The 25,324-nt window shown below is 40.0% G+C and overlaps 1 protein-coding gene across 2 annotated transcripts in view; it reads left to right on the top strand.

The window, feature by feature from the left end:
* The first annotated feature begins 10,136 nt into the window (after positions 1–10,136).
* CCDC93 (coiled-coil domain containing 93) overlaps positions 10,137–25,324 on the top strand; it is a 31,634-nt gene continuing 16,446 nt past the window's right edge. Inside the window, exons 1-11 of one of the 2 annotated variants that reach the window (XM_063161645.1) lie at positions 10,137–10,221; positions 11,215–11,328; positions 12,582–12,676; positions 15,159–15,270; positions 17,704–17,802; positions 18,836–18,892; positions 20,491–20,591; positions 21,471–21,510; positions 22,884–22,976; positions 23,447–23,497; positions 24,463–24,549. In XM_063161645.1, the coding sequence (XP_063017715.1) occupies positions 10,180–10,221; positions 11,215–11,328; positions 12,582–12,676; positions 15,159–15,270; positions 17,704–17,802; positions 18,836–18,892; positions 20,491–20,591; positions 21,471–21,510; positions 22,884–22,976; positions 23,447–23,497; positions 24,463–24,549 (891 nt within the window). In that variant the 5' untranslated portion in view covers positions 10,137–10,179. The remainder of the gene's footprint in view (positions 10,222–11,214; positions 11,329–12,581; positions 12,677–15,158; positions 15,271–17,703; positions 17,803–18,835; positions 18,893–20,490; positions 20,592–21,470; positions 21,511–22,883; positions 22,977–23,446; positions 23,498–24,462; positions 24,550–25,324) is intronic. The other variant, XM_063161646.1, reaches the window with a different exon arrangement.

Below are 25,324 nucleotides of genomic sequence, written 5' to 3'. Positions count from 1 at the left end.
TACCCAATTTTACTGTGTGGTAAAGGACAGGAAGGAAATTGTTGTTCTATGGTTTGTGTCCTGTGCATCCTTATCTCATCCCAGGGAATGTTTTATCCCTGTCACACCTTGTGAATACTCCAGCAGCACCAAGCTAAGTCATGCCACCATTCTTTGGGCATGTTTTCCTTCTGCATCTTCCTACCACTTTTGCTCATGTTCTTTTTGACAGCACTATTGCCCTATGTTCCTTCGAGCAGATCCTGTAAAATCCCATCTTTTCCACCCAGCATAAAAGTACACAGAATAAGGGCTTGAAAAGTAATCAGTAATTATGCCATCTCTCATTTTGTGCAGTGGAAGAACCATCAGTTTATCAGGCAGAGAGTGCTGGAGCAGATGGATCATCAGCTTCTGTCACTCTGTATGTCTAGAAGGTTCTTCCAGAATAGTTACTTCATCCTGGCATTTTCACTGCATCTAAAAAATAACACTCAGTGTGGATAATGAGTTGCATCCAGGAAAAAAGAAATACACTCAACCAAGTGAACAGCATCCACTCAAAAAAACCCCAGAAATATATATGTATATTTAGGCTATGAATTGAAAAAATAGTCTGCTTATGGAAAAAGATGTCAAAAGTGGAATATATTCTGCTACTGATGGGTGCAGCTAGAGACAGGAAGTCTGTAAAAGCATGACATTTTCTATTGCTTCCTATGTACATGTTTCCAGCTCTGACTCAATGACTTAATTCTTTGGCCTGATTCAATAGGAAACAACAAAACTTTCCTTTGACCACAGCAGGCTTTGGCTGAGACTGCTAGCAAAATTACAGTGATATTTGAAGATTAACATAAATGTTGTGTTCAGATAGTTAACCTAATGGCCTTGAAAGGTAAATGATATTACAGTTATACACATTTATTACAAACAGTAAGTTTTTATTCTGCAATGTCAAGAATAGGCTCTTGTCAGTGGCAGTTTACTACTCTGGTATTAAATCTTTCCTCATGGCAATGCTTTCAATCTCCTTGCTTTTCTGATATTCTTTTTTTAATTACTAAAAAGGCTGATGATCAGTACAGATGTAGAAAAAGCAAGATATAGACTATGTCCTCTTAAGTCCAAAAAATAAAATTGCATTTCAGATATTCAACAGAATATCTGTTGCTATCAAAGCTAAGTTTTGAACTGAAAAAATGTAGCTCAATTTTCAGATACTGTGTTAAGTGCAGACCAGGCAGTTAGAAAATTTTATTCTGCTTTATAAATGGGGTGAATTTGATATGGAGTTCAGTGAAGAAGCATCAGAATGGAACACAAACGTGCTGGTTCCTTAGTAGAACAACATCCCTCAGGGCAGCAAGATGTATGTGAAAAAGTCTTGTCCAGCATCTGGTAACTGTTAGCACAGGAGTAGGTTCTGGTGGGCAGAATGCAGTGACATACTCATGTCCAGATCTCCTGAAAAACCTCAGTATGAGACGTGGAACAAAAGACTGAAAATGAAAGGGTTATATAAAACACTGCAAAAAAAGTTGAGCTAGAGTTCACCATGGTCTAAGGCCTGAGATTTTGCTTTTTTTTCCTTTATGCTCTATTTCTCCATAAATCATTTTAAATACTTGTTCTGAATCTAACCCTTTCCCATGCATTTCTTTGTTTCCTCAGTTTCTCCTATGAAACAAATGGATGCTGTACTAGAACATCCATTCTTCTGCACAACCACCCGGCATATGTGGAGGCAGAATTCATGAGCTAGACCTCTTCAGATCTGGCTCGACATTTGAAATTCTGTGTGTTTGCAAGTTTGTGGTACTTGGTAGTTCTGACTCACTGCATGGCACGGGAGCCACCTCTGTCCTTCTCACTTTGGAGCTCCCAGTTCACTTTGTCTCCCTGAAAGCAGCCTTGGCTGTTCTGTCTCTCACAGACCAGCACAGACCTGTTTTTCTGAGCCACTGTGAAACATGCTGCTTCACTTCATACACACTTCCAGAAATAAAGGCAGGAGAATCCTGATGTGATGTTCTGATAGAGCATATGCACTCGATTCATCCTACTTTTTAAATCAAAAAATTGCAGGATTTTTTTTTTCTATACAAAGGGAAGAGTATAGTCAATGAATTGACTAGATGACAGCCAGTTAGGGCAGCAAAGACAGACAAAAAAGAAAATGCACTGTCAGATTTTTCTTTAAATCTGCATTAAAAAGGGAACTTTTTTAGAGGTTTCAGCAGAAGAGATGAAGACAGAGAAATGGCTTTAAGCTCAGTATAACAGTAGGCAAGGTAAAAGGTTAATTATTCCTTTGGTGGAAGTGATAGTCCTGAATTAATGGGAGTGACTTCATCTCCTCCCTAGAAGCAGTTCCTGGATTCATTTCTGCTCCCCATGGCTCCAGTTACAGCACTTCTCTGTGCTCACTGCTCAGCTTCCCACCAGCCCCAGGCTTCCCAAAGTGGAAGGAAGTCATTTCTGCTGAGCCCATCAGTAGGAAATGAAGAGTTTGGCATGGCTTTTTAGTTTACAAAAAGTCTGAGTAAGAGAAGCAACACATCTCTACAACCACAGGACGTCACAGCCTGGAGTATGGTAAGCTGTCAGAGCAAGGCCAAGGGATGGGAAGCTGGAAGAGGTTATATTCCCTCTCAGAGACAGATTTAGGAACCAGGAGGTAGCTGCATGTCTGTTTCTCACAGTGAGTAAAACTAACATGGATCCCAAGAAGGAAGGCAGCAGCAGTGGGCAGCAGAGCTTGCAGGAGTTTGTAACATTTGCCTTGTGACTGAGCTGTGGCTTTAGCAGCCATTCCAAACAAACTGTGCTGGGCAGCCCTTGGTGCTGTGTCCAGGTGTGCCCCAGGTGTGTGTGTACCTGTAAGAACTTTCCTCCTAATTTCAAAAAGTCATGGAAATTACAAAGCATCCTTTTCCACCTTGTTTCTAGAAGGCATAGTTCCTGATAAGAGGGCATGCTTTGGAGATAAGCAGTGTAACTCCAAATGTGTTACTCCCAGCCTTTCAAAATCATGAGGATATGAACTACTGGAGACAGTGGAGGAATTGCTAGGAGAATTCTACAACAAAAGACTTCATTAGTCTTGAATTGTAAAAAAATCCAACATAGTCACTGGAGTCAGCCATGCTGCTGCTTTTGAGGTGACTGATAAGAAAAATGCTGACAATCTTAGAGGCAAATCTTTCTCCTGAGTGGCCCTGCATAAAGGATGTGAAGTTCCATAATAAGGCATTGACAATTCTTATTTTCATTATAAGCCTTGCAATATTTGATGTTTGTTTATAGCCCAGCTCCCAGAATCAAGGGATTAGATGAAGGTCTCTGTTTTAATTAAGAAACAAAGGTTTTCTTCAATTTTTCCACCCACAGTTGTGAGATGCTGGGAGGAAGCACAACATACCACTTTTCTTTCGTGTTAATCATGAGATGCTCTGTGCTGACTTATTCAGACATGCTATTCAGTTTTATGCTAGGTGACATTCTGAGGACAATCTTTACACTTTGGAGATGTAACTCTGTATTATCTTACTAAATAAAATATTAAATCAATATTATGTGGACCAGATTCATATGATAAATTATAAAATAATTTGGTAATTACATTACCATTTTTCATGAATTACATACTGAATTACAATCAAGAACTTCAATGGTTTCAATATTTTTTACCTTTACCTAGTTTTTGGCAAGGTTCCCTGATGTTTAGGGGCTTTGCACAGCTTTTGAAGTGTGAGAGATACAGTCTGCACAAAGTCCAGCCTTAGAAAATCAGTTCTTTGCAGACTAAAATTCCAGAAAGTGTTTCCTAAAGTTATTATAAACACTAACTGCTTTTATTAACTCCTGATGAAGCTCATATTAGCTTGCCCTTGGATTTTAATGAAATGGGTGCCATCAGCATTGAGATGAAGAATCCATTCAGAAAAATCATGTATTTTATTTGTTAGCATATTTGGCTTCTATTTGTGCTGAAATGAGCTATGATTTGCAAATAATAATTAGGTTAAGATCCATCCTTTTTCCTTCTGAATAGCTAGAACAGCAAAAGGTAATTCATTTTTCTTAATAATTGCTTCTGTGGAAAATCTTTGAAAAGACAGTTCAGCCAAGTTTCTTGAGCACTGTAAGAAAACACTTGGATCACACTCTGAAAAGCCTTGAACTGTCCAGCGCAATAAAACTTGGGACTGCATTTCATGGTGCCCATAAAACCTGCTCCAAAGCCTCCTAAAAAACGTCTCAGAACAATTCAGAAAATGTTTGATTCAAATTACAAGAACTGGGTGATTTAAGAGGCAGAAGTAAGGTCACTGTCATCCCTGATGACATATACCCTATATGTACTCGAATAATGAATTAAAAGCTACCAAATGAAGCCCCTCCAGGCGGCTTTCCGGAGCACCGCCCGTGCTGGGGAACGCATTCCCCGCTGGCCGCGGAGCTCAGCCTGTGCCTGCTGGCACCAGAGGGTGCTCTCCCACCATTTGTCAGTGCCTGCCTGAGTGCGAGCAAGGTTTGACTCTTAAAAAGACGCGTGGTTCTACTGGCAGTTCTGGATTACGCCAGAATGCCCTGTTTAAAAGCAGTCTGAAGATGGAGGGAGTGGTAGTCAATGGCAGAAAAGTTTGCTCTTCATTTAGGGTTAAGTTGCAGTCAGGCTAAAATTCCTAAAAAAACATTGCTTGGTGGGGCTGTTTCATTTCAAAATGCACACATGTAAAAATTACCGATGTTAAACTGGATGTCTATCTCTCAGAATCTCTGCTGGTCAGAGTGACTCTGAGAATACGTACAAGCTTTTTTCCCCAGCCCAGCAGTCGAAGAAGGAGTCAGAATTTTTCTGTTCTCGTTCTCAAGGTTGTTTATTATTTCTTATATATAACATTCTTTCTCTGACCCGATGGAGGTCTGTCTGGCAGGTCGGGTTGAGGCACACTGCTTGTCTTTGGGGCAGTGTTGTCTTTTTCTACTAAAAACTACATGTACACTATTTACAGTAACTTCTCAATGCTTACCACCTATGTTAGACTTCTACTAAGCTTCTACTTTAAACTAATCTAAAAATGCTAACATCACTTAGAAGATGGAGGCTAGGAAGAAGAAGGAAAAAGGACAAGGCACGCTCAAATTCTTCTATCTTGGGACTTTGAGCCTCCATGCTAAAAACTTCAAAAATCCATTTTTCACATTGTGACAAACAAACTAACTGTTATTCTACTTAAACTTTCTTGACTTGCAATTCTTCATAAAAGGTTGGTAATTGTTTTTTCTAAGGGCTAAATCACAGGCACAGGGGTCTTGGGCTCTAAGGTCTCTGAGCCCCCTGGCAGGGTTTCAAGTCTTCTAGGGCAGCCAGAGGAATTTCTTGGGTTCTGACATCTATCCAGATGGTACACAGCCTTTTTTTTTCCTGCAGGCTATTTTCCTTTTTGCTTAACTCTGTCCAAGGTTGCACTTCCAGTGCTCACCTCAGATCTCTACAGTTCTGTCTTTTTTATCTCTACATCACTGATATTTTTATCTTGCTTCTCTTACCACTCATCTGCCTTTTCAATTCTCTTTCGAAAAATCAACATGGAAGAAGAAAAGCTAAAAAACTCCTCCATCTTAGATCATCATTCTCTTGGGAGTGAGGTGTACCTGTGAGAAGTCTGTTACTGTTTCAGACTCTCTCACTCCATTGGGAAATTAACTGTTTATTCTTACAACTATTTTAAGTGAAGGATGTGTCATAGAATTATGGCATGTAGAAGGTAAAGTCTAAATCTATATATTTTGCCTAAGAATGCCACAGTGAAAATATACACCTCTGTGCCCATTTGTAAGCATTTGTAAATCAGTAATCCAACAACCTGTAGTCTCTTATTCTTTGAACTTCAAGTAAAACTTACAAGTGATTCTGTTTGGAGAAGTTTTACCTTTCACAAATTATTATAAGTTCCTGGGCACTTGGTTTTCCAACAATTCCGTATCAGATTTGCTCAGTCTAAATATAAAAATGAAGGATAACATTTCTTCACAGAGCTGTGATCTGAAATTTAATATCCTGGCTCAAATCAAGGAGCCTGTGATGCACTTACAGTGCAAAGGTTCTCATTTTGTTTGTTCCTTCTCAGGCCGAGGCTCAGTGAATCAGATTTAATTAGTTGTTCCATGGATGATATGTGAGTTGGAAAGACCCACTTCATTCTCCTGGAGATTAATTTATTTTGAGCACAACAGCTACAGATGACTTGAGACTTTCAGAAAAGATGTGCAAAGGCACTGTCCCAAACAAACCTCTCTGTGGGTGACTGCTCTGTGTCAAGGTGTGCTCTGCCTGTCCTTGCCTGGATTTTTTTATGCACACTCATGTAGAAACTGAGAAACTCCTCAGCAGCCTGGGTTTCAAAGAGAGCACAGTAGCTCTGAAAATCCAGCCTCTCAAAAACTGAAATACCCAAAATGATTGGCTACTTGCATATGGTGACTGCAGTCTTTGAGTCATGCGATCAAAATCATGACACTAGAAAAGAAGTCTGGTAAAAACTTTATATTCATCACATACTTAGTTAGAATATTTTCATTACACTCCAGGCAAACTTCTAGATCTGGAACATCAAATTGTAGAGAGGACCGGCCACCAGTTCTGTCAAGTTCTGTCATGAGGGAGCTGTGATTTTTTTTTTCTTACTAGAATCTCAATATTTCCACTATCAGATTACCTTTTCCTCTACAAATTCCGCAGGCCACAAAGTCTTTCCTCTTTCAAGTAAGTGAGCTAAAAATGTTTGTGTTCATATTGCCAATCTTACAAAACAATATTAAAAATTACACCAACATAATTTTCAAGAAAAAGATGTCTGCCTGTATGTTTTAAACTATTAAGTGTTGAGAATAGGAATTGTTCAGAGACTGAACAGGCTGGACTGGACCTTCCAAATGTCACCCACAGGTACAAGAGTGAGCATGTTTAAAACTCCACTATTTCCTGTTATATGTGAGTGCTGAAAGGGCACAATACCTTGTAAAGAATATCAGCTGGTCTGATGGGATGCAATGGTCTGCTGCAGCCCCTTACACAGTGGCCACTGTAACAGCTCTGTGACTTTTTCATTTCACAGTGCACAGTCTCACTGTCACTGAGGATAATTGGGAATTTGCAGTCGCCCACTGAATAGTTCTCCATGCCTACATCTCAGGAAAGAGAAGAAGGGGAACTGAGCAACTGTAAGGAGATGGGACACAACCAAGACAACAAATTAAAAGAGCAAATGCATGCAGAGGAAGATACTTGTGCTGTAGCCAACAGCACTGCTGATTCTAGAAACCTGGATGAAAATCTTTATCACAGGAATCATTTCATTAGGGAGCAGGATGAAGTGATCTCTGTGCTGGGGCTGCCAGGCAACTAAATGGGTTGAAAAAAGAGCCCACCCAAGATATGAGCCCCAGAAAACAATGCAAAATCTGACACTGAGTTTGGAAGGCTTGGGCTTAGTTCCCTACAAGTGGCTCCAGCTTCTCCTGTAAGCAGGAATCCAACTGGGAAGATGCAGCCATGGCAGTACCAAGGTGCATGGCCTGATGCAACCACTGAGATCCTTTCCATTTACTCCAAGGTCTGTCCATGACACTTTGTTTTATGGTATCCTTAAAAAAAAACATTGCACCTAACAAGAAATGCTGCACAAAGGAGTATTGCACAGGAAGTTATACATACTTTATTTTATCTATCATGCAAAATGGAAATAAATCTCTTTTAGGCCTTCTCAGAATAGAGAACATTGGAAAGTTACTTAAATTACTTCATCTAACTGTGTCTGCTTGACAAACAGTGGAGCCCTTGCTGTTGCTGTTACAACTCCATCTCATGTTTTTATTTTTATTACAAGAAGAAACAAATATGTGCTGAAAGTGAGATCTACTGCTACATTTTCAGCGGTGACTGAGTTTAATGTTGTCACAAGTCCAGGCTGAGCAGCAAAATGAATCACATGGCTGTACAAAAAAATAAGGAAGCTTTCTAGCTCAGCTTTGTGGGATCAAGATTAATGAAATAGAAAAATCAAGACAGGATTGCTGAAAGCAACTGCACCAAGAACCAGAGCTCACCTTCACAGATCAAAATAAAGTAGGGAAAGGGAAAACTAAGCCTAAATTGAAACTGCTAGAGATTTGCAAGCACAAAATCTAAAAATCTAAAGGAAAGGAGGTTTTTCTTTTTTAGATGGTACCCCTCTTGGGACTCCTTTTAAAACTAATTGATATTTAGAAGATTGATTATCCAGATGTCATAGGGGACAGCAGCTCTGTCTGGGTAACTGAGTGAATTTGCATCACAATTAGGTGTTGGGAAGCAGTGCTTTTGCAAAGTATTTTATTGAGGTTTAAGTGATCCGAGTTGCAATGACCATAGATTGTTGTATTTTCATGCCTTACTCTTTTCTTTCCTAACTACGTTCCAGATGAAGGAAAATTCCAGCCTATAAAGGAGAAAAATGTTTCCAGTCTTTATTGTCTCATAGACATAAAGCAAATTAAAAGAACGTATTACATTTCTGTAAGTACATCATTTCAAGCCAGCTTTGTGATTTTGGGGGCCAGCTGCATGAGTTATAAAGTTCATAGCAGTTAATTACCCCCATCTCCCTCCTTTGCCTTACTGTGCTTTAAAAAGCCAGACAAACAGTTCCATTTCCCATGGTAGGTTAGTTCCCTCCCTTGTCTGATACGCACTTACTACTTAAGCCCCTAGTTCATAATACCTTTGGCTTTTTATTTCTCCTTTTTGTTAATTTCTGCACTTGCTGCTGCGTCTGAAGGTCATCTACATCCCTCCCTAACACTCTCCTGTTTCAACCCTTGTCTTTGCTTTTTGAGGGCTTCAGTCTTCCTCACCATGGCAGTCAAATTAGAGCCATACAGTTCTCTGTGAGAAGAAGACAGACAAAACACAGAAAGCCCATATTGCTGTGGTGACCATATTAACCTCTGGGGCTGTGGAACAAAGTTCTGAAACTCTGTTAACAATGTGACCTGTGGTTATACCACTACATGGCTTGAGCTGGTCTGGCCTATTTTTGCTATTATTAATTATTATTATTATGGCCTAATTTTGCTTTTTTATTATTATTATTATTAGTAGTAGTATTTATTTATTTATTTTGATCACTCTGTCAGGGAGGCAGTCATAATGGAATGGCTCATGTATGCTCTGCTGCCCTCCAAAGGATGGGAATGCTGCACTCCTGCTCCTTCACCTTATTGAGATGCTTCCAGCCACAGCTGAGTGCAAGTTGTTGTTTGTTTGGGGGGTTTTTTTAAATATTCTGTCTGCAAACAAAACAAGGACACCTGTGATAGACTTGAGACCCCTGTCAGGTATTTCCTAAGCCATCGCCAGCAAGAACGCTACCCAGCTTTGCTATCTGGCTGTTCAGCCCATCAAATCCCTGTGCATTGGTGTGATTTTATTCATGAATAAAGCCACCATCCCTGGAAGTTTAAGGAATGCCTGGAAATGTCTCTTGATGCCAAGATCCAGTTGACATGGTGGTGTTCGATGTTGGACCTGCTGATCTCAAGGGTCTTTTCCAAGCTAATGGATTCAGTGATTCTCTGACCTGCGTGCAGAGCAGATAAAACAGAATGAAACCCCACTTCAGCTCTTAGGTCACCAAAGGAAACACGGCTGGCAATGAAGAAGTGTCAGCGCCCAGCGGAGCATGAGCGGCCGTGAGGCGTTTCGCAGTCACAGCACTCAGTAACTTGTCCTCCATGCTGGCGGGAGGCCTCAGGACCCCTTGCAAAAGGAAAAAAAGGAGAAGAGAGCGGCGGGCGAAGGGCAGCGGGGCGGAGGGGAAGCGCCCGGGGCCGGCGGGGAGGAGCCGCGCTCTGAGGGGCCGCGGGCACGGGGGCACCCGGGGGCGCCCCCAAGGGCGCAGCCCGCGGGCGGGGCCGCGGCCGTTGCGCTCCGCGCAGCCAGTCAGTCACATGAGCCGCCGCCCTCCTTCCCCGGCACCCCTCGGCCGCGAATGGCACGGCCCGGATGCGCTTGTACGCAAGGAGGGTGCGGGCGAACCATTGAGCGGGGGCGGGGGAACCCGGCAGCCGCCGGCCGGGAACACCCCTTCGCCGGGGCGCTGCGGCGGCGGGGAGCGGACGTGACAGCGGCGCGGCCGGCGGCGGAGCGCGATGGGGGTCCCGGGGGGACAGGAGCGCCAGGCCCCGCAGGAGGTACCGGAGCCGCGTCTCTCCCAGCCCCCCGTCCCCCGGGCGCTGCCGAGGCCCCGCTGCACCGGCGTCCCCGGGATCCCCGCCCGCTCCTGCCCCGGTTCCCGGCCCTGGCCGGCAGCGCGGGGGTCGGTGTCGCTCAGCGCGCTGGGCGCGGGGGACGCGGGGAGGCCTGCGGGGCTGCCGGCAGCGCTGTGCGGTCCCCGTCGGTGCTCCATCGCCTCCCGTGTGCCCGCTGCGAGCCCGCCTGGCCGGGTTCCCGTGGCAGGCAGCGGGGAGGAGGGTGGTGCCCGGAGGGGTGGAGGCGGGCAGGGTGGGCAGGTGGGGCCGTGCAGCCCTCGGGCACGCCCGGAGCCCTGTGAGCGGCTCTCCGGCCTAGGGCCGAGCTGCTGGGGAGCGCTGTGCCCCTGGGAAATCGCTGGGGGTTCCATCCTCTAAGGGGGGACAAAAGCCCTGGGACGGGCTGGCTGTGCTGATGAGGCTTCGGAGCGCTGGGGCTGTCCGGGCTGCCTGTCACAGTTCACTTCTGTGACTGCCGTGCTCTGAAATTGCATTGCCCAAAAAGTGGAATTCCGTGTGAGCGTCTCCTCCCGGTTTTGTAGAAGGATTAGAGAAGCGTGTCCTGGTTTCGGCTGGGACAGAGGTTAAATTGAGGTGTGTGAGTTTATGAAGCCTGAAATTAAAAGAAACGTGTGAAATGGAGAATAAGTTAAGTGGCTTATGGCAATAGGACAATCTTAGTAGTTAGGGGCAAGCAGTGGACCAGGAGTTTGAACAGCAAAAGCAGATTAAAGTATTTAACTGGGTGAAAATATTTCTAAATGGACTTAACATCACATGTGCTACCTGTTTCTTTAATGTCTTTCAAATTAACAACCAGGTTGCTAATGTAAGGTAGGTTTACCCTGATATGTGGTCTGTGCCAAGGCTCGGAAAATGCTCACTCTTCAAATGAATGAGAAAAACTGAATTAGTGTTTTGTTGTTTGTTTGTCAGGTGGAAACAAGAGAAGATGAGGAACAAAACATCAAGTTGACTGAAATCTTGGAACTGTTGGTGGCTGCTGGGTATTTTCGAGCAAGAATCAAGGGGTTATCACCCTTTGACAAGGTGAGACCATTACAATATTTTAAACCCCTCTTTTAAGTATAAGAGGCTTATATGTTTTGCTGGTTTGCTTAGCAATTCTCTATAAGACAGTTGCAATTTATGAGGCTTCTCTGTGTGAATAATTCTGCAAATGACCTAGTTTCAGATAGACAGGACCTCCTCAGCCTTGAAAGACAATTTTGTGCAGCAAGGCCTGTTTTAAAGGTGAAAATTGGATGCAAACTTACTGCTGTCTGCTTTTTTTGGGTGCTATGGCCTATGCTAGAGTTGTGTGCAGGGAATTTTCCTCTCTCTCCCAGCAGCAGCTGGAATAGCTGGGCTTTGGATACTTGGAGATAGCATGGTAATCATTAATACAGCACTGATGAGAAATGAGGAAGTGTCTGTGTAAGAAAGGAACAGTTAGCCTGGTGAGATTATTTTTGGGCTGTTTTTACATATCTTTAGAATGTCATATTTGTTAACCTTTCATTGTTGTAGACAGGAAATGTGTGATGCTGACAGTGAGCAAAGTTCAGGTTGAAGAGAGATTTCTGAATTGCTTTAATGCTGACACTGTGAGAAATTCCTGAACCAAGGTTTGAAAACACAGAACTACAGCAGCCTTGAAATGGATTCTTCTGTTTTCTACTCTCTCTTTGATCATAGCACAGCCTCACTTTGCAATGCAATTTTATTTTATTCAAACTCCTTGGTATTGCTAACAGTCGCTGCTCAGGAGTCTGTGCTTTCAGACAGAGAAATTTCAAGGAAACTGCATTAGGATGTAACATTGTTGCATTTGTGTGTAGAAATCACTTACAGGTACTTAAATACAATTGCAAAGTTACCATTTCATGACAGTGCCCAACCTCACCAAAATGAGCCTTGCTACTGAAAATAATCACACTGCTAATGCAAAAGGGATTTGTAGGTTATCACAGAGGGGAGTGTGAGAGGGGGAATATGGCAGAAACCTTGTTAGAAACCAAGGTTCCTAATTTGCTGTGTGATAATGGCCTCTAAAGCTAAGAGAGGAATTTAGGTTGTCAACTGCTGGGTTGGTTTTTGTCTTCTTGTACACATGTATTGTGTATAGTATTGTATGAAGTTGGGATGATTGTGTTATCTGAGTCTGTCTCAGAGCAGAGAGAATACTGAGGGTGGTGAGATTACTGAGATGCAGTTTCTAAAATAAATAAAGCCTGGAAATGTATTTGTGTTTACCTGTTCAGTTTGGAATGGCCCTGACCATGCTGTTGCTCCTTTGCCAGGTGGTGGGAGGCATGACGTGGTGTATCACTACCTGCAGCTTTGACATTGACGTGGATTTGTTATTTCAGGAAAACTCTACTATTGGTCAAAAAATGTAAGTTGATTAAATGGCAAGTGGGGGATTTTTCTTCTTTTTCTTAGAAAATAAAACGTGGGTGGGGAGGGGGAGGTTACCTGATGTGTTTCTAAGGAAGAGTTATAGTTCCAATTTCCTGCTTTTGGGGACTGTCTGTTTACAAAAGGCACAGGTTTCTGGGTTTCTCAGACTGTAGTTGCACAAATTCTAAATCCAGAAAGAAGCTTATTTCAAACCAGGCAGGGCTATTCCATTTGGGCTGCCATGCTCTTATATCCCTACTAAGCACTGAAAGCATTTATGTGGCTCCACACTGAACTGAATTGGGAACTGATCCAAATTAAAACCTACCAAAAAAAACCTGAAAAACCAAAACCCAAAAGAAAAAAAAAAAAAAGAAAATAGTTTTAACATGAATGAATTCCTGGATCCAGTTCTCTGTGCAGCTGCACAGATGCTTGTGCTGGCACAAGGGGATGATGCAGAGGCCAAAGCAAAGGGCAGAGGGAGCCCACGCTGCTGGAAGCTGCAGTGCAACTTTAGAAGGCCTTCCCTGAGCTCCCTGTGTCTGCAGTTGTGCTGTGTCAATAACCCCTGACTCCCTTTTATGGTTCTGGGTTAGAATTGTAGCATCAGCAAACAGAATTTAAAGCATGTCACTGTTGCCAAAATAGTTACCTGCCCCATACTGAGGGGGAGGATTTCCTTCCTCAGGGTGACCCAATGAGAACATTTTGTTTTGATTCATTTCTTATGCATGGAATTTGCTCATAAGCCAGCTAATTCCTGTGCCAGGGAGCTTATAGACATTGTTTATGCTGGGAAAGGGAACACATTCTAAACTCCATTATTTCTTTATTTATGTCTGATAAAAGAGGCATAATTAAAATGTACAGGAAATAAGTTTAGCCTGATAAGTTACAGTGGTTTATTAAGAGACTTATTTACTTAGTGTAGTTAAAAAGAACATCTTTCTGTGTTTTCTTGAAAATCATAGAGAATTGGCAAGGGTTTTCAAAATAAATATTTGTGGGTATTGCAATTGGAGACACTCAAAGATATAGATAACTAACTACATCATAGATAACTAACTACATAAAGCATTGCTGAGTGCAAAGAATTAAGTAGAGACTAGGAATGAAAATGGCAGTGGTAGTTTTTTGTCCTTGCTTTCCTTAAAAACATGGTAGGAACTGGTTAAGTCGTTCCCAAAATGTTCTGTTATTTTTCCAGCTGACTGGATGCAAAACTGGCAAAACAAAAATCAGGCTCCTCTCCCAAAACAGCAACAATGATTTATTTGTAAATCTAAAGTGTTCAGAACATAGGAGCATGGGCTGTTTTGATGTCCATGTAATGTTTGTGTTGGTAGAGGCTCAGGGCTTCTGTGGTGTTTTCAAGATAAAGCAAAGTTAAACTGTGTTTTCTCAGTATTATTCCGAAGTGATGGTGTTACACCATTGTGATGGTGTCCTGTTATTTAATTGCTGGGCTCAAATAAAGATGGAAGCATACATTAGGATAAATAGTTTTTTGTTTTAATTGCATTTGCTTTGATTGTGCTTCACTTCCCTTTAGGAAGTAAAATGTTTCAGGCTCTATTTCCAGATTTTGGTCACTGTCTCATATCTCTTGATCCCCTTTTGTTCTTCCAGGACCTTAGTTGTCCATTTGGACAGTGCTAAATATCAGTGAGGTCAGTACTGGAGCAGTTAATTTCTTTTCCTTTATGGGAAAATAGCTTTGGTTTTCCAAATAAAATTCTCATCCTCAGTGGTTACACCTGCTTTAAAAATGTACTTGCCAACATTGACAGCAAAAAAAATTCTTGCCCTAAAATTAGGTATTCAGTGGAAATAGGATGAATTTCTTACAGATGGATCCCTTGTGGCAGGGTAATCCTTTCACTTAACCAGCTCTTACTGAGCTCTAGAATGAGATTGCTGCCAGCAAATTCAGTTTTAGTCACTTGAAAAGCATGTGAAGTGCACTGTGTATTTAGCTTTTAAGTGCAGTATGTATTTAAATTCAGAAAGTTTCAGGTGTAACATCAATATTTATTTTGAGAGTTCTGCTAAATAAAGTTTTTAAGTCCTTACATTTGTTTCAGGACTTCCTTGGAGTGTACATCTCTTAATGTAACTGCTTTTAAAGCTACTGTCATGTTGGGTGTACCCTATAACATGCAAAGGTTTGTGGTGGTATATTTTAAATGGATATTTTCTCTGTCCAGGCATGCAGATCTTGAAATTTTCTGTAGTAGTTAAATGAATTTCCAAGGTAGGAGCCTGTAAGTGGGGCTTAATCACCTCTTCACAGACTGATGATATAAATAGTGCCTGTAAAAGCTGTTTTGGAAATGAGTTGGATTGCTTTTCATTATATATAGTGGAAGTTACTAGAGGGAATCTTTGAACTACTGTGTTTGCAAAAATAATCTGTAATTTACAAAAGAAAATTGTAGTATATATAATCTGTCTTTTTATTGTTTTTATAATAGTGCCTTAACTGAAAAAATCGTGTCAGTATTACCAAAAATGAAGTGTCCACATCGTTTGGAACCACATCAGATCCAGGGACTGGATTTCATTCATATATTTCCTGTTGTACAGGTAATAATTTTGTGGTGTATTGATACTTTGCTGAAAAAAGTCATAAAACTTGCATAAAAAATAGAACAAAGCTTTGAATTATTTGGCTCTTTATTTAACTTTAGAATAAGTAAGCACAGAGAAGTAGTTTGAATTGATGTTTTTTAAGAATGAAGTGACATTATGGAAGATGGAATTTTGAAGCATTGTTTTATCCACATTTAGAAAGTAAACAAAACAAACTCTGAATTCTTGGCAGTGGAGTCAGATTGTGCCTATTGTGGAATGCCTGCTGAAAGAAACCTGAATTTAATCTTGTTGTGGAATCTGATAGTCTGCTTTGGCAGATTAGGAAATAGAACAAATGCCTTCCAGTCTGTGTTTAACTTATGGAGTAAGTTATGCAGATAAACCATGAATCAGAAGGATATGAATGAGGCAAAAGTCATTGGGGTCATTTCTTTAAGCATAGTTTATCCTTATTTCCTATCACTTAAAACTATGTTCTGACAAGTCATCCTCTTACTGTGTATTTGCTGAGCACCACTGACTCACCATGTGCCTCCTTCTCAAGTTTATTGAGATTTAAGCTAACACTTGATGTGTTCCAGTTACATGTGGTATTTGGAGAATCCTTGGCATTTTTGATTTTCCTTTCATCTGCACACAGAAAGGTATCTTTGACAGATAAAGAAAATGAAGACTGTTAAGCAAGCTTCTTTTCCAATAAATATCTCCTTACCTCATGCCTGTGAAGGAATTTAGCAAGTAAGAAGAATCTAAATTTCAATCTGTAAGAAGTGGGGAAAACTTGCTGGTGCTCTTTCCTCTTCTAGTTGCAAGCTCCTGAGGAAAACCACACTTAACTGCACTCCCCACAAAACATTCTGTGGTGTGTGCTGCTCTTACACAGCTTTCAGGCTCTGGAAAGTTTGTATCTTGCTAATGTGTGTTTTTGCTTCTGAACCCTTATTTCCTATACAGAAAAAAAAAAAAATAAAATTCAGCCCAGGTAAGTTTCTTGCCCTGGTCACTGGATGGCAATGACTGGTTACATTTATCAAACACTAGGCTTCTTTCATAGGAAATATATTCCTTCTGTAAAAACAATAGCACTAGGTGTTTTTTTCTGTCACCTGTTTTATCACAAATCCTGGTGTGGGATATTGCTTCTGGAAAGGAGAACTATTAATTCTAAACAGGGAGGAAATCTGCTTCTGTGTTTCTCTGAGGGCAGTGACTCCCAGTATTTGTAGCTGGCCAGTAGGTGGTACAGCTGACTCATACAAGTCTTTTTTGATGGGCTTAGTTTTTGATATGTAGAGGATCTTGGTTTAAAAATTGTGGCTTTCTGTCAGCTTCCTGTGAAGTTCTGCCTGCTCCATGTACTGCAGGTCCCTCATTTTATCCCAGCCAAGACAGACTTTCAAGAAAACTTGTTGGTGTCACCAGAATACTGTTCTGAAAAAGACCATGCAAAATATGGAATGCTGACTACACCATGTAGGATTTCTGTATTTGATAATGGCACTTTATTCAATGCCCTGGTAAAATCACGATTCCACTTTCTATCTGTAAATCTCAAATCAGTTTTCAAATACTACAAATGCTTGCTCTTAAGTCTGGCATTGTGTCCCATTAGCTCTTACATTGTGCAAGAATTTAGATGGATCCTTCCCTACAGGAAGAAATTAGGCTGAGTTGGCTCACTGCCATAGACTGTAGCAGAACTTTAAAAAAAAATTTAAAAATCTTACAAATACTCCATTGGGCAGAAATGTCATTGTACTTCCTAATAAATTCTGCATATGATCACAGGCAAAATATGTACACAGTCTTGTGTTGAGATGTTCCTGGTAATTAATATTCTTCATTTTCATCTCTTGTTGTCATCACGTTCCCCTCACTTTCCAGGGGTTCATCGTTATAGCACAGGAAACAGTTGTTGGTTCAAACTTGAATCCCACAACTGATCTCATCTCTTCTGTGACCTCCTGCACAGGCTGTCAACAGTCTGCAAGATTTATCTTCTCCAACATTGTTTAAAATGTACTTCAGTATTTTGTGGCTTTTTGTGTGGTCTTATAAATGTCAGAAGAAGCCTTTTTTCTTGCACGGGCATGTGGTTCTTCATGAGCACTTCATAGGCTTGAAGATCTGTCTGTTCCTGGTGGGGCTGTAGTCTTTTAAACCAGTGTGTGATCTACAGTAGGAGAATTTCATACAAGAAACATATGCACAAAAGAAAAAGAAATGTTTATAAAGTCACAAATACTGACACTTTTTGTTAGGGTTAGGCCAAAGAGTTGCCATGATTACAAATAAATCACATGCTCTTGTTTCCATGCTTAAAAATGTGCTTTTAGCTTTTATCATGTATTAAAAAATTAGGCAGCAGTTTGGTGCTTGCTGCTGTTATTGTTTTGTTTTCAGCTAATACAATTTTTTTTTCAGTGGCTGGTGAAACGTGCAATAGAAACAAGGGAAGAAATGGGAGATTATGTCCGTTCTTACTCTATATCACAGTTTCAGAAAACTCACAGGCTGCCAGAGGTAAGATTGAGGCAGTTCTTGTTTCTGTTATACGTCAGATGTTCAGTTGCAGTACCATCCTCACAGATCTGAAATCTGCACACTTCACCAGTTGCTCTTGCCATTTTATGAATGAGTCCTAAAGAAATCCCCTACAAATTTATCTGGGAAAAAATTGAAGCATTATTGTGACAGAAATTATGTAGATTCTGGTTAACTTTTGCCTAATGATTGCCTTAGTTTTTCTGCAGTATTTGGTATTTTTATGTCTGTGTTCAGAAGCACCCAGCATGCTGTGGAGAACCTAATGTAGTTAATTGAGAATGAATATGCTGTTAATACTCTATCATTTGGGGTTTCTTCCAGAGTGCTGAAAGGCAGCTCTTGTCTTCCTGTATCCAAACCCCTAAATTTGCTTCTGAAAACTAGATTTGTGAAAAACTTCATTCAATAACTGATCTTTTCTTCAGCAATGAGATGAAGTTTCCTTCATAGAGGAGGAGAGATTGAATGAGCTTGGATATATGCCTGTAGTGCAAAGCCATCAGTTCTGTTCTCACATATCAGAAGGCAATTCCATTTTTAACATTTAGAACCTAAGTTTTGTCCCTTAGTAATAGGATTAAAGATAGATGTCTCTTGTATGGGGATAGACAGATTTAATTAACTTGGCATGCTTTTGACTTTTGGTTTTTTTAAATAATTATCTTTAATGCTTAGAAACTAAACAGTAGGGGAAACTTCTTTTTTCCACATCAAGCCTATCCCAGCTTCATTTCTTAATAGTGTATTCAAGATTGGAGATCCCAGTAGTGGGCTGGGACTGCTTTTGTGTCAGGACCTGCCTGAGCAGAGAGCAGCCAGGCTGCTGATCTGGACACAGTTTTGATGACCTATCTCCCATCTGAAGGCAGAAGCAAGTACTTTCCTTTTTACACCAAATCACTGGGCAACTCAGAAACTGTTTGACAGCTTTGTTTCACAGAATCATTAGAATGTTGGAGATTTAGTGTCCATTCCTGGTGTTTTAATTACCTCCACTAATGTTTTTCAGGATGAGGAATTCATGCAAAGAAAAGAGAAGGCACTCAAAACAGTTACTGATATCTTTGTAAGTATGTTGGATTTCTTTTTTTTTATGGCCAAGTGAGTGGTTTTAGTAATGACATGGAGGTGGTTAATTCTGGGTTAATTGGGTTTTCTCATGAGAAGATCCCAATTAAGTTACATGTTGATCTTCATCATTGAGACAGGTCTCAAATGCCAATATATCACAGTGATAGGTGAGCACTGTATGAGGAGATAAACCACATCCACTGCCTGCATGGGCTGTGTGGAATCCCACACTATCAAACAAAACTCACAGGGTAGCCTACACACTGTTAAACCCTCAGCAGATTTAAATGTGTGTTTGAAGCTATCAGCAGTTGTGCTATTTGCCTTGAAATTGGTTAATATGGTGATGATCTCAATTATCTGCATTTCAGAACTTGACTTTTTCACTTGTAATTAGCAATGAAAGTAAACACTCTGCTTTCTTCAAGTAGCAGATGTTGGTTGGGAAAGGTGATCTCACCTGTGTTCTCCCTTTTCCCATGCAAATCTCCTAACTCTTGGATAAACTGTTTGTATATATTTTTTGAAAGCTTGCTCATAAATGCACAGAGAGGTAAAATAGTAAAATACCTAAGCTCTCTCACTCTCATACCTGAATTCAGCTGTCTGGCTGCAGTTTCTGTCCTTGCTTTCTAATTTCCTCTTTCCTTGGGACCATCAATTCACCATTTCTGACTCACAGTAGTTCACTGCTGCTTTGGGTTTTTTGGACCATCTTGATAAATTCCAGGGCAGCATTTGACAAGAGAGGAGAAATCTGAGTTTGCTTTGAATGGGACATTTTCAAGGTTCTTCAACAGAAAGTGAAACCCTGCTCTCCTGAGAAAATCCCTGTTTTTTCAGACAGCTCTAGCCAGGCACCCTGAGCTCTTCATGCACAGATGGAGGTGCTCAGTGCTGGTGTAAGGAGCCACATGAGAGGTTGTGTAATGGGCCAGACAAGTCACCTTACTCTTTTGGCAGGTTTTGGAGGGAGGTAGTTGTTTTTTGTACAAATGACCTGAGTGTAATATATGTGGTTGAATTACAGATGTGTTTGTAGAATAACATTGCAATGAAAGTCTCCAGGTGATGACCAATGTAGCTCCTTTGTTAATCTATTTGAATAATTGTCCTTGCTTTGGAAATTTCAATTGCAGTTTCTAAAGTGTTGTTTCCCATGTTTTGATTGAATTTTTTAATTATTAGCAGACTTACAATGAGTCTTTTACTCCAGCTAGAAGCACTTGCCTTTCCAGTGAGACATGTATTCTGTTTTACACATTAGCTTACCCTCTATCAATTTGTACTTGTTTGAAATTTCCACTTTGGGATCACATCTTTGAAAAAGATGGAAAGCCATTTCAGCAGTGTTATGGTGCAGGAATTCTTTGTTGAAAATAATAGTTTGTGTGGAATGGAAAGCCAGATTTAAAAGAAAATGTTCTCCCTTCTGTTTTTAAATTGCAAGCAGCTCTATCAGTACAAAATAGTAATTGTGAATTCTTGTTTTATTTAATGGGCTGTTGTTGAACTAATGGATTACACTTGGATAGCAGGAGATTAAAGTCATTTTACTACCAAACTTCTTGAGACTTTTTCACTGTCTTGCAGGAGGTTTACAAGCCCCAGAGAAAATACAAACGTCAGACAGGAGCTGAGGAGCTGCTGGATGAGGAATCAAAGGTTCATGCCACACTTCTGGAATATGGCAGGTGAAAGGCTTCATTTAGCTCTCTCTTGGTTTTATTGTGCTTTTTATAAAAGCAGCTTAAATACATCATCCTTCCAGATAGTGTGTCAATCAGTGATAGGTTTTTGCAAGCAATCCACTGAAAATTTGGTGAAAAAGGACCTGCAGTTGCTGTTGCTTCTTTTTGTCATTCTGATGTGGCTGCTGCATCAGGAGGCTGAATCATGGTTGAATGTTTTGTCTTCTCACTTTGCTGCAAACTTTCATTCAGAGACAAAGCTACCCAGCCTTTCAATTTTCCATTATCTCTGAAAGTCCCTCTGGTTTACTGAGAGCTCTCCAAACACATAAAAATGAAGTTACAGAGCTTCTATTTCTAGTTTCTATTTCCAGTTTTCCTTTCACAGTTTAGTGGTAAGGACATCTTGTCTGCTGTCTGAGCTCTTAATACTTAACAAGTGCAGATTACATCTGAATTCCATTTTGTATCTTCTGGGGCTTCTTTTCCCCCATAGCCATAGATTTTTTGATTTTTTTGTCTGATTGTTTTGAGTACTTTCCTTTTAACAGTAACATGAACTGTAGTGTAATAGCTCAGAATTAACTTTCAAATGGGAAGAGAGCATTGCCTTTTCCTCTCATGAGCTTTACATGATAATATTTTATGGAAAGTCAAGATTTGAAAATCTTGATGGGATATGGCATATTCAGATAATGGATCTGAAACCATTCTGTAAATATGCTCCAGTACCTGCTTATTTAGTTTACTCAAAACATTTCAAAACTAATTTGATCCTGGCTCTTGGTGCATATCTTATGTTGAAAATTGATAAAAACTTAATGTATTTGTGGAAGTCATAAACAACAGTATTTTTCCTTCATGTTTCTATTGTTCTTTTAGGAGATATGGATTTAGCAGACAAGCAGGAAAAACAGAACAGGTAAAAATATACTAATTTAAAATCCTCAAACTGTGGGAAGAACAGCATTGTTGAAGTGTTGGTTACTGTTAAATCTTAAAATACAGCAGAATAGACAGCTATAACTTCTACTGTTAACAGATTTTAAAAATGGCTAACTGCAATTAAAAATTGTATGCCATGAAAGGTGTAATTGATTACCCTTTTTAAAGGATTTCCTTCATCTCTGCTTACAGATCACATTTTGCAAACTTATTTTTTGTTTAAAAGAAAGAGGGTTTGGGCATTGGGTTTGTTTTGGTGTGACTTTTATTGTTAGGTAATGACATATTTTCTATTTATATTTTTCAACTGAGTGTTCCATAGTGTGATCATTAAAGAGTCTTTCTTTTTAACGAACCATTCAGCTTGGTAAGAAATATTGTAGACATTTATTACAAAACACTTTGTTTAATGTGATCGAGAAACCTATAAATAAATAAAATTATAAATAAATCACTGTCCTTCTGGAAAATTAGCATCCTTGCTGTGCTTTTGATGGTTATGGCATCTTAAAATGTCCATAAAATGCTGGGTACCTGCAGTTTTGTGATTTCAGTGCAGATATTAATTTGGCTACAAGTCTTTATTACAGAGATAATGAAGGTAATGCATTAAACACGTCATGGACCCAGCAATACATTGAGTAGATTAAAGTTGCTCTTCTTCATTATCTCAGTATTCCACATACAAATGTCACATTTATGTTTTTATAAATGGAGATATTTCTCAATCTAGGCATGCCTTCAGAGTCACCACTAGTCATGTTTATAGAGTTCATTTTGTTTCTTCAAAAATTCTGATGCCTTTGGGATATTGTGTATTAGATATTGTGGAAGCTGAGCCTCCAGTAAGGCAGAAATGGACAGTGAAATATGTTGGTGGTGTGGTAGGGTGACCTAGAAATTGAGTCTGGCTGTCCCCAGTTCTCCTTGCTTCAGTGGTACAAATTCTTCTAACTGAACCAGGCATGTTTGCAATTTTTATGTTGTATGTTTGTTACACCAATATTAAGTTGCAAAAACGATTTATTAAAAAAAAAAATCAGTCCTGTCCTGTGTATTAGACATCATATTCTGAGTTGTCTGAGGTTGGCAGCTCTCAGAAGGCTGTGCAATAAGGAATCTTCAGACCAGACAAGTCCATAGGAAGGCAGAGACACAGTTGGAATACTTGTGAGAAATCAGGAAGGCTTACATTTCAGTTGGCATGATTTGGAGGCTGAGGATGTTCCAGCAGCTGAAATGTAGCTGTTCTGTTTATATGAATACATTCCAGTTTTCTCCCTGATGTCTTTCTTAACACTTTATCATACCTAGTTCCAATATTCTAACGTCTTAATTTTTCTTTAAAAGGCTGAAGATAAAAAAGCAGTGCTACCTCCAGGGCTTGCAGCAGCAGGGAAGGCTGAGCCTTCTGATGAAGATGACCTTCAGGCTGCTGAGGAGGTGAGCCCCAGACACAGCAGGCATGGGAGTTGCTAACCTGGGGGAGAGATTTCAGTTTTCACTGCCCAGTCATTCTCCAAAAGAAGGAAAATCTCCATGGTTAGTTAAAGTGAAAGTTGCTTCCCACAGGAGAATACAGAGCTTGAAATTGATCCACAAAATTAATGCTTTTTGGTATTTAACACCTATAACCTCTTGAATCTGAGCATTTTTTAAAAAGGTTGATTTTTTGTTGACAGTGGGAGTGGAATAGTCTGAATGAAAGTTTACTATTACAAGAAATTTTCCTTACATTTGGTAACTTTAGCCACCTCTTCTTTTCACAGACTTAGGACCCTGTTGCATGTTTTAAAATTACATGATTTTATGCATGATTGCATTATATTATACTAATTTTATGTATATGTCCCTGGCAGAAAGATAACAAAATGTTAGAATTGTTATGTATAATTCTTCATGTTTTGCTGTAGCTTCGCATTAAAACTCTGATGACTGGCATGGCTGCAATGGCAACAGAAGAGGTCAGTAGCATTTAAAACTGATATAGTTTTCTTTAAATTATGGTTGATTGTGGTAATTATTCTTAAAATCAGGCTGCTGATTCAAGTCTGAAGTCATGGAATGACTGTGTTTAAATTTTCATAAGGAGAGTGCATAAAAATGGTTGAATTAGGAAGACAGTAAATTTTACAAGGCTAATTAGTTCATCATTTGCCTTGAAATGGTAATGACAATATAAATAGATGCCTATTCCAAATGATTTCTACAAGAATTTCAGGGGAAAGACATCACTCTGCAGCTACCCAAGATGCACTATCTTACTTCATTCATCTTGTGAAATTATTCAGAGGATTATTGGGGAGAGTGCTGGAAAACTGTGCCTTTCAAGGTTCTTTTCAAAGCACTTATAAATACAACATTAGTCTAAGACACAGAAAATACTGGATATGTATCTTCTTTTCTTAGTTTCTTGTATTTAATGAAATAGTGGAACTTGTAGTCTGTTCTTTGATTTCTGGATGAAAGGACTGGAAATAATTTCAGCTGTTAAACATTGTTTCTGTTTATGGTGGAGTCATGAAAGAAAAGGTAATAATTAGTCTAGTCTCAGAGTTGACTGACCTGGTTTCTACTGAAATCCATTGTAGAATTCAGTTCTGTTTGAAAACTGGTTTTATACATGCATGCAGTTTAAAGGTGAATTCTTGCACGTGCCTGCATGCTTAGAGGCTTGTTAAGCAAATGCAAAATTCAGTATAAAGAACAAAAGTTTCTGAAATAAGAATAATTTGCTAAAAGGATTTAAGTGGGACATTTCTGTCAGCAAGATTAGGTTTGGGGGGTGGAATTTTTCCTGGACTTTTCTTATGATAGGGATTTTTACTCATTGTGCACATTTCTGTTTAAAATTAGAATTTATTGGAAATTATCATGTAAAAGTACAGGCAGTTCCAAAGCTCCAAGCATTTTCTTGATACAATTGCAGGGCAAACTGACAGCAAGCACAGTTGGCCAGATTGTTGGGCTCCAGTCAGATGAGATCAAGCAAATTGTGTCTGAATATGCTGAGAAGGTAAGTGTGTTACCTGAGTGGGTTTAACCACATGGTGTTTGATAGCATTTTAATTTAGGCTTTAAGCTGCCAACTTCATTGCCATGATTCTCTTGAAACACACTTTTTAATACATGCTGTGGGCAGCAGCACAGCCAGAGTTTAGGAAAGTACTTCAAAGAGACTTCAACATACCCAGGCTTTTGGTGTGATAGTACAAGTCCCTGAATTGCATTTGTGACTAATTTGGGTTTAAGACCTGCCTAAATCCTTTCATGGATGAAGAGGAGCCTGAGTTGTGTCTATTCAAACTAGAGGCCTAAATTCTTGATATGCTTTAAAATGTTCAGTGTTAAGCACAGAAATACAGCTCTGTGGGCCTGCTCAGAGAAAAGTCTAGGCCTCCTGCACTCAGATTTCCAGATGTTTGCACTAGACTCCAGTTCTCAGTCATGCTCTGTATCTCAAGTTTTGAATCTCATCTCATCAAACCCAAAGCTTTGTTGGTTTGAGAAGTCAAAGCAATTAAATGTGTGTGTTTGCTCCAGTTGCTGTGTTCAGCTGTGATTGTTTTCTGCAGTAATGTGAAAAGAAAATCTGGCTCTTCAAGCAATTAATGCATCCAATACATCACTGCCAGATATGAGTTATAGGTCGCTCTTACTTGTCCAACAGTCTTCTCATATTTCTTCCTTTTTGTTGACACATTTGAGGTATGGAGCTTTCCCATTTTGGAGATAAACCCTATAGCTCAACAGCAAATTCTTGGCCTTTCTTTATTATAAAAGATTGGAAG

The sequence above is a fragment of the Melospiza melodia genome, chromosome 8 (assembly GCF_035770615.1).
Source record: "Melospiza melodia melodia isolate bMelMel2 chromosome 8, bMelMel2.pri, whole genome shotgun sequence".
NCBI classification, from domain to species: domain Eukaryota; kingdom Metazoa; phylum Chordata; class Aves; order Passeriformes; family Passerellidae; genus Melospiza; species Melospiza melodia.
The sequence above is the reverse complement of the archived record's forward strand: the minus strand, read 5'-3'. Positions and strand labels throughout refer to the sequence as shown.